Below are 15,569 nucleotides of genomic sequence, written 5' to 3' on the forward strand. Positions count from 1 at the left end.
ACCACGAAACAAACAGAGAGGCTTGCAGCTGGATCCTTCTGTGTTTCTGCATGGCTGCGAATCAATGCGGAACTCACCTACCCCGGCGTATCGCGCATGTGGCGAGAGCTCGTGGACTAACGTCGCTGGCATGGCTCTCCATGAAACCTTATAGCGGACTAATTGTTGCCAGTCATGCCAAAACTTTCACAAATAGAGAACCGCAAATTGGTCATTTAAACTGGGAGTTACATAACAAATTATTACGTAAGACAACATGAGCACAGCAAACAGGCTAATTATTAAATAATAAAATCCCATTATGCAGCCTGCAGGTCATGTGCTGTGGTGCCCGAGAGGGGATGTACAGAGCAGAACTTGAAGAGAAAGATAGTCAGTGCAATGTGATGATCCCCTAGCGAGAAAATAATAAATATTAAAAATAAAAATAAAGATAGCTATATATTATGTATAAAAATCCATTTGGACTATGTGAGAAAAATATTAAGCATGACATTATAAAAACATCTTGTTTCTAAAGTTGTTTCAAAATAAATATGCTTTTATATAGGCGTTACTCTAAAACCACAGTAATTACTAAAACACAAAAATAAGTAATTAAGTAATAATAAGTATTAGGCTAAATCTAATGTTGTGTATCTTTTTTCTACCATTATTAATGTACAGGTGGATTTATAAACATGATATATATATAAACAATTTATTATTATTATTATTATTATTATTATTATATAAACAATTTATTTCTTTGTGCTTATACTTTAAACTTAAGTATAAAATTATAAAATATATGTTCCAGACCAGTGTCATAAAGCCCTCGGGATCATACTAATAGTAACATTGGTGAGAAAAAAAAAAAAAAAACTCCATCAAAACACTTTGGAATGAATATTTTTTTTCCCCCCACAATGCTTTATGGAGATTTAGTTTTTTTTATTTCTACAGTTAAAAACTAGGGCCTTCAAAAGAATAATAGGATTTAATAAAATAAGATGAAACTATAAATTACTATTACTAAATTACTGAAACTAAAACTGAAACTAATAGAAATGTCAAAACACCTTTAAAATTACGTGAACAAAGTAAAATGAAAACTGAAAATATAAATAGCAGTCAAAATATTATTCAAAATATTAATAAATACTACTACTAATGAAAATATGAATAGTATGTAAATAATACTAAGGCAACACTGTTATAATGAAGAATGCTTATTAGTATTATGGTTTAATATTCAGTAATTCATATTAAAAATTACAATATTAAATAAATGAACACTTTTACAGCCCCCACATTTTTTTTCTTAAATTCTCTGCTCCAGCTGTGGCAAACATGCATTTTTATATGTTTGCACAGACAACAAAACCAACATACTGATAGCATCTAAAATGTAAACGCTTTTACAAATGAACAACTTCAGAGACATACAGAGGTTTACGAATCCTCTGAGGTTTGCAATATTGAATTAATAAGGATTCAAAGTTTGTTTTTATTGTATTTATAATAAAAGAGATGAATTAAATATTTAAAGCCATCACATTTAACACTGTTTACTTAATTGGACAGTTTCATTCTGTGAGACTTCTAGAGCTCAGCGTCACTGTGACAAGCACCCACATAAATCAGTTAATGAGAAAAATATGTTATACCAAAACATCCACTGTGTTTATATTTCATACTTGTTGAGCTTTGAAGATAATTACAGCCATACACAGAGTGCAAATGACTTTATTTTTATTACTCCTATCTGGATTTCATTTATAAATACATTTGCCATTAACAACGTCTTTCTCAGACAGTCATTTATTGATAATGAGAGACTGGAATATTGAACTTGTTCACTAGCAGTTGTGCCATCCAACAACCGGCAGAGAGTTTATAAAGATTAGCGATTTTTTAAAATCTTAGATGCAGTCAATGCATTGATATTGCACATTTCCGTTTCAATCCACACATGCAAAAATTGGTGCATTTCACAGGCAAAATAAACACCTATAAAAATGAATGAGCTCACCGTGGTCAGTAACAAAGCCCCGTTTTCCCCTGCACTTTTGGTTTCTGTCAGTAGGACAGACCCCATTAACTAACCAACCCCCATATCCCACAATTCTACTCCCTTGGGCACCAGAGCACACCTGTGAGCCATTTCCCCACTGAGGTTCTGAGAGCTCAAATGTCCCTCAGGCTTCAAAGGAGCACAAGATGTGGACAGCATAATCACATTCAGTAAGCCTGCGGTTCATTCACTGACCCACGGTGAGGCGAAAAGTCCTGTAAGGACTTCTGTGAGGATAATGCGCTGGAAAAGACTATTTCCAGAGTGACCAATGACCTGGACAGCCATTGTGGCTTTCAAGCGTGGATGGCTATGAGAACCAGGCAAACACACACCGGGGTCACAATGCTTCAATGTCCTAGCAAGGAAGCACTTCCTCTTGATTGAGGGGGGCAACAATGTAAACTCACTCAGGGGCGATGACCTCCAAACTTATAGATTTTCCTGCAATTCTCAACTGGCAATGACCCTGGACCTCAGCCATGGGTTAAGATCAGTTAGGGACAATCAATCAACTCCAACACCAAAACAGAAGGACATGTTGGAACAGTTGCTTTAAGAAATTTATGACGCAGATGCTCATCAAGTGGAGATGGTGGCGTGAACTCAAACTCAGGGGAACCAAGAAGGTTTCCAAAGGTCTGAAAAGCAAAAACAGTTGGCAGAGATCATCTACAGGTCAGAGAACAACTAATCATATGGTTTAGACCATTATACTGGTTCCTAAAAGATTGGTTTCAGAAGGCCTGGAATATAATGGAGAAGTCATATGGACCAATTTGAGGGTGTTTTTTTTTCTTTGGTTTCTCTCAAAAGCTTGAAGATAAGATTTTTTAGATGTTTCTGAAAAAGGCCTCTTATGCTCACCTAGGCTGCATTTATTTGATCAAAAATACATAAATTAAAAAAAAAAAAAAAAAGAGTAATATTAAGAGAAAAATTATTACATTTTGAAATTACCATTTTCCATTTTAATAGATTTTGAAATGTAGTTTATTCCTGTGATGGCAAAGCTGAATTTCCAGCAGATATTACTCCAGTCTTCAAGTGTCACAGGTGACATGATCCTTCAGAAAACATTCATATATGCTAATCTGCTGATCAAGAAGCATTTCTTATTATTAATATCAATGTTAAAAACAGTTGTGCTTCTTAATGCTTTTGTGGAAAGCATGGTACATATTTTTCCGGATTCTCTAATGAATAGAAAGTAAAAAAATAAATTGTATTTGAAATGCTGTCTATGCCTTTGCTGGTTTTATTCATTTAATGCATCCTTGCTAAATAAAAATATTAATTTACTGACATCAAACTTTTGAACAGTATGGTATATTTATGTTTTATGGAAAAAAAAGCAACTTGGAAATTCTGTGCAACACTCAACCTTCAATGTTCCAGGGAAGAAAGAAAGTCATACAGTCTTGCAACAGCATGAGGGTGAATAAATAATAATGTAATTTTCATTTATAGTAACTATTCCTTTAAAGATTAAACATACTGCAAACAATATTAATAATCACCACACATGACCCCTAAATATAAAGACAAAAAACAATAATCGGAAAGACCCAGGCCTGACTCAAGGCGTCTTTCCATCTCCAGCATTCCAAAGCTAAACATTTGCTTCCTTCTGCTGTAGAAACAGGTTGTCCTGGTCCTCACATCAGGCATTTATCACCATGTCAGTGTGGGTTACGAGGCCAGGAGCCAAGACTCCTCTGGCCCCAGATTACTCTTCCGTATGGGATTGAGCCAGAGCGTTGGGCCTGCACCACAGCGCTCCACAAAGACAAATCAGAACAGGGGAAAAGGCAACAACAAAGAGCTCTCACTATGGTCTGGCATTACAAACGTCTCCACAGACAGTCTGTACCCTAAACTGGAGCAGTAACAGATATTTATTCACAAACTGAAAGGTCTTTTACTCCATGCTTTTGAAAAGAGCTCAACACAGCGCGCATGTGCCTTAGCGACACAATACACTCATCTGACAGCCATGAGATGAGCAGAGGAGTCCGTAAATAAATGCAAAACAAGCATGACCAGACATTTAATCTAGTTTTAATGTGCGTTCACATACACTCACAGATCGGCGTTATATTGGACTGGCTGCTCAAACCACAAAAAGCAACAAATTATTAGGCTTTCGTAAGGTAATGACACAACAGCACCATATTAAAATTTCCAGCTTTTGTAACGCAATGAAAACAACTCTACAAGTGAAACAAAGAGAGATAAACAGCAAAAGAAACACATTTCTGCATAAACCAGCCATCTGAAGTGTAAAAACTACATAACTGCATTCATAAATATCACACAAGACATATGGACAGTAAAGGAAATGTGCGATGCTGCCCCACATTTCCATTCTGAGCGCACACATCTATAATAAGCAAGAGCAGAGAAAGAGAAACCACCAGAACAATGTCATTTCTACTTCATTAACTACTTCCAAATGACAAATCTCTCTTTACACCTTATGAGCATCACTGTTCGACTAAACAATTAAGCTAAAGTCCTACAGATTGTTTCTTAAATAAGCTCACTTGGTTTTGTTTGGGATTACAGTGAACGTCCCCATAGGAGATGCGGTTTATACAACAGCCAGAGCAAACCTCGAAAGTTACACGAAGGCTAAACCAAGTCTCAAGGGTCTTCAGATGCCCCTTAAGGTTACCTTAAGGGTCTTCAAATGTTACAGTTCCACAAGATGAATCTATCTAGCATCCATCCATCTGCAGCATCCATCTACCTATAAGATCATCTATCATCTAATCAACTAAGAAAGTTGTGGAACTGTGAGTAAAGGTTTGCATGTTTTCCACTTGCCTTCCTAAGGCAAACAATAAAAGTAATGCTTATGCATTTTGTGCAAATAATCTTAAAAAGACAAAAAAAGGTGGGGGTTGCTATCACCAGCAGAGGGAGCATGGGTAATCAATCAGAAATACTGAAAAAATTTTAAAAAGACAAATGCAAACCTTCAGCTGTCTGAGGCTGGCATGGTACCTCTGACATTTGAGTCACTATCGCACTCATGCATTGCTTCATATTTGTCCAAATTATGAACTACAACCAACCAGAATATGACTCAACCTCAATCTGAAATCAAAGTCAACCACAACTAAGGCTGTGTCTGAAAACCTAGTGAGCTACCTACATTTTAAAGCACTGAAGGCACTTACAGTGCTCCAAAAAGCTGCATATGCACCTATGCCGCCCAAAAATTGACAGCATGTGGTTTTGAGGCACAGCCATGAAGAGATAGTTCATCCAAAAATGTAAAATCTGTCATCATTTACACACCCTCGCGTCATTCCAAACCTGTGCGGCTGGAAAGATGTCAATCTCAATCACCGTTCACTTTCATTTTGCATACAGCAAAAGTGATTAAGGCTGTCAGTCACTAACATTCTGTCCAAAATCTCCACCGAAAAAAAAGAAAGTCAACGAGGTTTAGGTGAGTAAATGATGACAGAATTAATTTTGGGGTGAACTAACCCTGTAAGTGACCTCGGCATGCTCTCTGGAGAACAAAACCAGCTTTTTCGGCTGTTGATGAATCGATTTTACCCCTCACAGGGAACAAAAAAAAATGCTAAGACAGTAAAAACTGTGCTATGGAGTCACTATATTCTCCATAAAGCATTCCTGCACAAGGATTAGTCACCTTAACACTGCAGTGTATTAGTTAGTCTAAATCACGCCAAATCATTACAACATATATTGTGCAGCATCAATAGAATAACAAGTCACATAATAGGGAAACGAGAAATTAGTAAACGCAATTCCACTCAAGCCTTATCTGCACACTGCCTGTTTGCTTCACATCCACTTTCTGTTTTGTATAGGCTATTCCCTACCTAAATAGATCCATAATCTAATATATATATATATATATATATATATATATATATATGTTATAAGCATGCAGAATACACATCAATCTATTATAAAACTGTGGTATTTTGTACTAATAGCCTATAAGAATAACCATTAAGTGAATAGACAGCATTGCACAATGAAACAGAGGGAGGCTTGCGCTTTCAAATACATTTTAGTCAAAATCCACAATAAACCTGGACGAATTCAACAACTACCTGATAGCACATCAAGCTAAGATTTCATAAATAATACACATTTAACAAATGCATCCTTTCTGACACAAGTAACAGATTGGTAATGCACCTCAGGACCCGACGGTCTCTCTGCGGAGAGAGTGAATAATGTTAGTCAATTATGTGCAGGTCTGACATTAATTTCACCCTCGTAAGGGCTGTAGACCTTACCTTCGTATACAGGGGCCATCGGTGCAAGGATGTCTGTTATTCATGGCAAAAAATGAAGCGACAGCACTGTTCACAACTCAATAAAAATCTGCCATCTTGAGCCGCGGACAGAATCGCTGCTGTCTCCTGCATTACTAACCCAGTTCATCAGAGAGAGAAAAAGGATAAAAGAATGAAAAATCACATCCAGAATTTCAATTTGATAATCGGCCCGGGGTGCGTGATGAAAAAAGGATGTCTGCAACTTAACTCCACGGGTATCGATGGTGTTTTGGCTCTAAAAAAAGAGCCAAATTGCAGGTCTTGGCTTCAGCTGGTGATCATGTCTGTGTGGAGTGAGTGCCTGCAAAAGTTGCAATGAGAGAAACGAGCGAGCGAACGGAGCGACTTTACGTTGTAATCAAACGACGAGGTAACCGATCGTGTTGAACTGGGCCTCTAAATCAAACGACGATCTACTCGATCGGGCTCACTGCTGTTCTGCAAACAGCTAACGTCAGTTCTGTCAAAATACTATTGATATTACATTTATTACTTCCTTACTGCCATGTCACCATGGTGTAGTGAGGGTGTTATATGTTAATGAAATATTACCATGGCATATGCATCCAAGGAATTTTAAAGATTACCATTATAGTAGGCTACATGTAAAAAAAACTTGATATCATGCATGCCCACATCATTTAAGTTTTAGTGGTTCCACTGTAAACAATAATAAATTAATTATAAAGAATATTTAAGAAAATTGAACAATATTTCTCTTTTTAAAGTTTTATTATAGTAACAATAACGTTTTTAATTATAATTATTTTAAAGGGTAGGATCTGATTATTGCACTAAACATTGTGATAATATCCATCATATTCAAGTCCATCAGAACGGGATTACAGAGATTAAACCAGAATCTCTTATACATCAACTGGATATCCATTTGAATACATTGGACATTTCATTAAAAATTGCAATAGATGAGTGATAGATTCATCAGAAAAACCAAATCTGTTTTTTTCCATAGTTGATGAGACTATAAAATTGTTAATTTTGCTTGGGAAATTTCATCAGCATAAAGCAACATTTATCAAACCGTGTTTTTGAACATTTTTTTCCATAGATTTTAAAATTATGACTGACGTAACCGTGTAGGAAGTGGAACATTAGCTACTTATATTGAAAAGAGTGCTCTGTTTAACATAGCATTAGATGAAGTTGGATGCATCATAGCATATACACATACAGTACATATTAGGCTATAGCATATCATTGTATATTTATTACAGTGAACGCAATAAAAAATTCAAAAAGTAGATTACATACAGCTGTTATCCAGTGCCAAACACATATTAAAACAGTAATCTTCAAGAGGTCATGCACCTTTTCTTCACAAAACAATGCTTTATAATACAAGACAACAATATACTGTAGCTATAGCAAACAAACAAACTGACACAAAATATGAAATAGTAGGATATTACTTTATTATTATTATTATTATTATTATTATTATTAGGTCTACCATATTCAAATAAAGAACTGTAGGCTACAATTCTTGTGTGTGGTCCCCCAGCTAGCGATCAGTGCAAACTACAAGTACCACAAGTCATTGCGTGGGAATTTGTTTTCCCCAGCCGCATAAAAACTACATTTTCCAGAACGCCTTAGTGTCATCGCAAGCGGTTGCTGTCAAACACAGGGTAAGCGCATTGTTTATATCATTTACTACTGGTATAATCTAAACTTTTCATAACATTGTAACATCCCAGAATTACTCAAGCAACAGCAAACATTATTAGCAGAGTGCATGATGATCGCTGCTCGTTCTTTTAATTACGTAAACCGTTGTAGGATTCTATTACAAAACAATAGGGCAAAGGTGACATGACATAGAGAGCATCGAGAGTATTGAATTTATTCTTCGTCTGTGTAGGCTATTGGTAAAACAGTAACACAATGTTGACAGTAGCCTAAATTATAAACAATCTTAACTTGAATTTCGGAGAAGTTTCACAATCACATACAGTAGCATGCACAGATGTAACAGAAATTAATGCACTGCCAAATCGAATATTTGTAGAATGACTTGTAAGAAGTCATCTTTGAAAAAAAATTATTTGTAGGCCTATAAAAAAATATTGTGTGTCTGTTCATTTGTTTACGTTTTTATTGATTGATTTGTTTGTTTGATTATGTGACGAACTTTTCACTCAAATAATGTTAGGCTAATATATTCTTTGAGGTGATTATTATTTTTTATAGTTCTGATTTGTGTGATCAAGTAAGCATGTGATATTTGTCTAAACTCATATTCTGATTTATATATTCAAGTATAAGAATCACTGCGAATCATAGTAGCTGTGTCTCATTTAGAAGGCTGCGCCCTCCGGAGGTCGAATCCTCTGGAGGTCGCATCCTCTGTAGGATGCATATAGGAAGTGTCCTCAACCAAGATTTAAACGAGACGGCCTTCGTAGGACAGGCGGAAAAGGAAACAGGAAGTATCACGTTGCTATGCCAACACATTTAGAGCATCGTTGCGCTCTCACACTACTTAAATGAAGGAAAATTATTTCTAAATTTGGAAAGTAATTTGAAAAAAAAAATGCTTTTACTTGTTTTATTTTGTTCAATGTTTGAGGAGCTGCAGCGTATGTACAGCAGACATCTGTTAGAGAACAATTTTTTATCCGTTTTTACCGAGGTGATTTAAGGTAAGTTGTAAACAGAACACCACATCTGCGCTTGTGTGTACATCTGCCGGCGCCGGCATTTTTCAAATTAACAACGGTTGTTTACGGCGACGCAAAGAATTGTGGGTTATCTGTAGCAGCGAAGGATACGCCTCATGCATCCTCCGAATTCCTGTGAAAGAAGGTCGCATTCGAAGAGTCCTACTTGCTTTTCTGAAATGAGACAGCCTCGATGACGTATGCAGCCTTCAAATGCGACCTCCGGAGGGCGCAGCCTTCTAAATGAGACACAGCCAGTGTCAGCATTATCTGTTAAAAGTTTATCTTGCATTATTGCGAAATTGTATGTGATTGGCCCTTTTGCACACAGCTGGATGTCCTTACATGCTCTCAGACTAACAGTTATTGATAATATAATGTCAGGCATGCTCACAGACAGCTTCACTAACATGATTGCTAAAGCCAAGAACTTTCAACTTAACTGTTAACAAAATGTAGTTTTTGTTCCTCATATAAAACAGGGCTGTAAAAAAAAAAGATTTTTTTTTTTAAATAGCTCTTATAGTTTTAAAGTTTTTGTAACTCTTTATTTCTTTTTACAGTTGTTCTTGATCGTTGCAGCTTGTGAGCTGGTTAACCATTTACATTTTATATTTAACTTAATAACTGAAAATGTGGGTGAGGTGAATGGGTCAAGCGTCACGGGGTAGTGTTTCCATCTTCATGAAGGATTTCATTCTGTTTAACTAGATATTTATGAAGAAAACTTGTTTGCAAATTAAGAAATCACTGTCACAGTTCTAGGGTGTTGTTGGTTGCAAATATATTTTATGACAAAACTTAATTTGTTTATTTGTTGCTTGCTTTACACTAATTTTTTGCACCAAAAGTTAATTTTAACAGTAGGAAAAGTAACTCGTCACACTGAAGTTTTCATACTGTATCTGTTTGTTTCGTTTTTTAATGCTTCACTTGCCAGCAGAAGAGACTAGCCAGGTTTAAATTCCACTGTTGCGTTATTACAATAAACTTGTATATTGTTTTATGATGCTCCATGCAGTTAGCAACATAATCCACATAAATCCCATTTTAAGTGTTTCTTTTTATGTTAGTGAGTTTGTTGTGTGTTAATCATCAAGCGCCAAAATTAATGGGTGCATGTAAACTTATCCTTTTTTTGGGTAATACTTTACCAAAATATTCCATTAGTTAACGTTAGTTAATGTATTAACCAACATTAACTAACAATGAGTGATGCATTTGTTACAGAATTTATTAAACTGTTTTAACATTAGTCCTAATAAGATATAACTACTGATTTTAATAATATTAAAATGTTGAAATTAACATTATCTTAGATTAATAAATGCTTTAGATGTTTTTTTATTGTTAGTTCATGTTAACTAGTGTAATTAACTAATATTAACAAATGGAACCTTATTGTAAATTGTTACCTTATTTTTTATATAAGACTAAGTTAATAAATAGCTTTTATTGATGTTATATTTTATTTTATTTTATTTGTCTTGTTTTATTAAGATTTGATAAGATCTGATGTTTGTCTGACAGATTTTAAGCTGTTATATTGTGATTTTACAGTGTGTAGATAACAAATACTTTGAACTCTTAAGTGCATTTAAATTGTCAGCGTCTCCTCTTTGTGTGCAGAAAGCCAGCGGTGAGAGTCACAGGTCTCATCATGCAGCAGTTAGTCGACATTCTGAAATGGTTTGGAGTTGAGGCGAGTGGATGGTCTGTGTCTGTGTGCCTTTTTCTGCTGTTCCTCAGCCTCCTTTACTGGTGAGTAAAACAATTTCATCATGAGGTTTCCAAACGCAAAACACATACACTGTTATTTACAGATTGCAATGGCAGATTTTTCATGACCGATATTTCTAATGGCATTCTGGGAAGTTAGTAGCACTGTGAGATCCAAACAGCTCAGGCTTGTTTTCCTCAGGAGAAGGACGGCGCGATCTGATCAAATTCCAATCACACGTGTCTCCGCACTTATCTTTTAAATGTCTTCCCGTTCAGATTCCGGTCCCTTTTTACAGTTACGTGAAGGAAAGGCTGAAGGTAATTCATAGATTCCTTGGCCACAAGGCTTAGGAATATAACTGTAGCAATAGTATAGACAGGAGTAAAATCCTTAAGAGCTGATATAAATCTTGCAAGGTCAAGCTATAAAACATATCTAGATGTAAAATATGTACTAAAAAATAAAAATATAAGTGAACTGAATTAAATAAATAGTTCACCCAAAAATGAAAAATTGCTGAACATTTACTCACCCTCAGAGAAATTTAGCATTACATCACTTGCTCACCAATGGAGCGAATGGTTGCTGTCAGAATGAGAGTCTAGACAGTAGATAAAAACATCATAATAATCCAAAACACAACTTCAGTCCATCAATTAACATCTTGTGAAACAAAAAGCTGTGTTTATAATCAACAAATCCATCATTAAGACCTATTTAAAGGCACAATATGTAAGATTGTTTTATTCAAATATCCAAAAACCACTAGAACAGTGTTGTATATTTTGCTGACTTGTGTACTTACACTATCCCAAATGTTTCGAAGAATGTTTGAATCCAGAGAAATAAGCAATTTTAACTATTGATACGTACGGTTTCCATAGTGTCATTGAGTCGCCTGCCAATGACGTCATAACCCCTCGATTTCCGGTTTTGAAAATATGGAAACACCAAAGACGCTTTAATATGTTGTGCGTTTTAATGGACCGGTGACGACCGCACAGAGTAGCATTATAACAGAACTTTCAAATGTATCTAGTATGATAAAACAGCGCTGCTTTTTTTTCCCCACACATACGCACGACCGGAAGGAGCGGAAGCAGTCGACCGTGGCATAATAAAAGCTCCGCTGCTTTCGAGCCGTGTGTCACGCTCGTTCAGCGGCCTCGTTTCGCTTCGACGGCTTTCAGCCTCACCCTGCTTCATTCTACTACATTAATAAATCATTATTCGTGAACATGATTTCTGCCCGAGTCCCGTCGGATTGCATCAGCTGTGGGGATGAAGACCACAACTCCCATGATTCCACACTCAGTCACAGAGTCATCAAACTACGCCTTTGTCTCTTTTGTTTATTTTGAATACGCGCCCTCTGCGGCGAAAATCATTCTACTACATTAATAAATCATTATTCGTGAACATGATTTCTGCCCGAGTCCCGTCGGATTGCATCAGCTGTGGGGATGAAGACCACAACTCCCATGATTCCACACTCAGTCACAGAGTCATCAAACTACGCCTTTGTCTCTTTTGTTTATTTTGAATACGCGCCCTCTAGTGGCGAAAATTACATATTGTGCCTTTAACTTTAGATGAGTCCTCTATCCATAATATTGCTTTGTCTTTCTCGCAAATATTTATTCATTTATTTGGACTATCTTCAATAGTCATATTGAAATCATGGGGGGAAATGTCAAAGAGTGTGGGGACCTTGTAATTTGAACAAGCAACAAGAATAAATGTTTTACTCAGATGCTTGAAGGTTTAGTTACAGTTTCCATATTTTAAATCTGGCAAAACAGAGCTGTTTTCTGTTTTTCTTTGAGAATTGATCACTACATCAGTGTTCTCTGAACTTATAACAAAGGGTTGCCTTTGCAAAGTCTAAAGGTGATTTTAAAATGTACTCAATATGCATTGTGACAGAGTGTCCCGTTTTTATTGGTTCCCGACTAAATTTGTCCTTTTATTGTAGGACATTGACAAATGTGTGGAACTTTATCAAGAAAAAAAAAAAAACTGTATCCAGTCACTAGTAGTATAATGCATGTTTTTTTCCTGTAGCATTCAGCAGCATTTTATAGAGAGTGACATGATTCTATAAGACAGAAGTGGCCTCAGAAACAACACAGTGACTTTAAACAAAAGTGCTCAGCATTGAAATAAAGGATTAGTTAAACACTGCTCTTATAATGCAGTGCAGAAGCTGATTAGAGTTGCAGGTCTCTGTTAAGGATAGATTTAGTTTTCCGTATCAGAACTTTATTACAGCGTTGGAATCAGTGTATTTAATTACAGCCATTTTTACAAGGCTTAGTCACACCCTTCCTTCTGAAACATTTATATTGTCACCTTTAACAGAGAAGGAGCACTGAAAAAAGACCTTCTCATGTTGTCCATAGCAACCAGAGTGCTCTGGACAACAGCTTGCTGGTTAATTAAGGTTTAAGAAGAACTTAAGCCAGTCTAAAAAGATAAGTGTCTTAAATGCTAAGGTATTCTTATTCTTTTACATCCATTGTGAAGCTTACATAATGGGGATCCCACTGAAGCATCACTGCTTTGTTTAGTGGCACCATGACCCGTGGCATCATATATTGCATTACTATTCAAACCCTTGGGGATTTTTTTTTTAAAAACCTGCAGCTGTGGTTAGTTTCATTTAAAGTAAAATACTTCAAGTGGAGTAATTTTTTTACAAGGTTATCTAACAATTCAATTATAGGTTATATAAGGTTTTTTATGAAATTCAAATTATTGCAGAATATGTATCAGTGGAATATTGCTTTCCACTGATACATAGTGGAAATGCATTGCTTTTTGTATTTTGACATTGACATTCAATCTGCTATATTAAAATGAAATTTTTAATTTTATTAAATATTTATATTTTATTACATATTTTATATCTCTAACTACACACACACACACACACACACACACACACACATATATATATATATGTGTGTGTGTGTGTGTGTGTGTGTGTATACTGTATATATTCCTTTTATTAATACATTATATTATATTATTATTATTATTAATATTACTATTTCCCAAATAATAAATATTTTAAAATAATCATTGTTAATATTTTGGTAACAGCTTTGCAAACCTTATAGAAAATGACTAGAAAATAAAATGGATCGTAATATTTAATCTGACCTCTTGATTTTGGTGGTCAAAAATTTCTGACGATTAAGCACATTTTTCCACTGTGTATTTGTTTACAAAGAAACATAATAATAGAACAATTATTAGGCTATTTGTTGCAGCCTAGCTGAAAGTGGCATATCATTTTCTAAGAAATTTAAATGATTCAAGAATATGCTAGACATATTAAAGAGATTTAATAGACATACGAAAGAATCCAATAGTGATCAACTGCTTTTTCCCTTCATGGGGTACCTGTTATTTAACTTTTAGCAGTCTTACACACACACACACACACACACATTTTTGTTTCAGAACAAGTAAATTCCTGTCTGTCTGTCTGGCAAAGACACGACTGTCATTCACAGTGGACTTAAAGAGGTTAGTTATGTAAGGGCTCACTCATTCTGTCACAGTGCAAATGGAGATTTATATCAGGGGATGAAACCTTTCTGCACAGGGCTGCTATGACAAAAGGTTTAAAAAAAATCAGGATTTCGAGGAGGGTACATCAATAAGCATTTTGGGGTGGTCCCAAGGCTGAAATAAGCCATATTAGAGGATTAGTCCCTGATTTGAGACTTGACTGCACTGTTAAATATAAGCCTTGTTTCCTTGAGACGCTGCTTGTCAAACACACAAACTTAAAATACAAAAGACGCAGTGTTACGGAACAAAACTTTCTAATCAGTAGAGGAGCCAAGTCTTTCCTCTGAGGTCATCCATGTGTAAATAAGAACACTATTTATTTGCGTCAAACTTGCAATTGATATGGTAAATTTGCTGCAATGCAGCTAAATATGGCTAAATGTGCTTGGCAAAGCACTATATATTTGCAAAGGAACCTAGATTTTTTTTTTGCACCCTCAGATTCCAGATTTTCAAATAGTTGTATCTCGGCCAAATATTGTCCTATCCTAACAAACCATATATCAATGGAAAGCTTATTTATTCAGCTTTCATATGATGTATAAATCACAAAATGGACCCTTATGACTGGTTTTGTAGTCCAGGGGCACATATATATATAATTTTATTTTATTAAGAGTCCAGCTCTTTAATTTCATTTAATAGTGGACATCCTAAAATATAATTAGGTGTAGTTTGACGTCTCACTTCTCCTTTCTTATAAAGGACAACTTAAGTAAAAAGTGACACAGCTTACCCCGCTCTTATGCACTCATTCCTATTGATCTTCTTCTATTGTTCCGGTCTTCATTAGATTCAAAATGTGTCTCCTTCCTCATAAACAATGTAAATTCCCCCTTCTGTGAAACCCGAGAAGTTTGTTTTTTCGTCTCTTATTGAAAACTTGCTAATCCCTCTCACTTAACACACTGTGAATATAGGGGCCTTGTGACCATGACCGAATCTCTCCACTGGCAAGGCTGAGTGGAGAAGATGACATATTCTAATAGATCCTCTCATAAAATTTAAGAGACAGAGTCGAGTGCGAACCCATCTGTCACCCTTTGGGCTACATAAACAACGGGCACAACTTCAAAAAGGTCACGCACTTGCAGTAGATGTGTGACATCTGCTGTGATATCATATGGACTCCTTCTCTGCTTCACTTTATGTCTCTTCCATAAGAAGAGCTCTTTTGGATTCTTTGCAGGAGTCTA

General features: G+C 35.7%; 2 protein-coding genes across 5 annotated transcripts in view; one reads left to right on the plus strand and one right to left on the minus strand.

Moving 5' to 3' along the window:
- LOC107722467 (homeodomain-interacting protein kinase 2-like) overlaps positions 1–6,775 on the minus strand; it is a 122,829-nt gene extending 116,054 nt beyond the window's left edge. For both annotated transcript variants that reach the window (XM_016530822.1, XM_016530821.1), the window contains exon 1: positions 6,346–6,775. In XM_016530822.1, the coding sequence (XP_016386308.1) occupies positions 6,346–6,364 (19 nt within the window). In that variant the 5' untranslated portion in view covers positions 6,365–6,775. The remainder of the gene's footprint in view (positions 1–6,345) is intronic.
- Positions 6,776–7,982: 1,207 nt separating this feature from the next.
- LOC107722474 (thromboxane-A synthase-like) overlaps positions 7,983–15,569 on the plus strand; it is an 81,673-nt gene continuing 74,086 nt past the window's right edge. For 2 of the 3 annotated variants that reach the window (XM_016530831.1, XM_016530833.1), the window contains exons 1-2: positions 7,997–8,036; positions 10,698–10,829. In XM_016530831.1, coding sequence (XP_016386317.1) covers positions 10,729–10,829 — 101 coding nt within the window. In that variant the 5' untranslated portion in view covers positions 7,997–8,036; positions 10,698–10,728. Of the gene's footprint in view, positions 8,037–10,696; positions 10,830–15,569 lie in introns of all 3 variants that reach the window. The other variant, XM_016530832.1, reaches the window with a different exon arrangement.

This window comes from Sinocyclocheilus rhinocerous, unplaced genomic scaffold (assembly GCF_001515625.1).
Source record: "Sinocyclocheilus rhinocerous isolate Xijiao unplaced genomic scaffold, SAMN03320098_v1.1 scaffold604, whole genome shotgun sequence".
Classification (NCBI taxonomy): Eukaryota; Metazoa; Chordata; class Actinopteri; order Cypriniformes; family Cyprinidae; genus Sinocyclocheilus; species Sinocyclocheilus rhinocerous.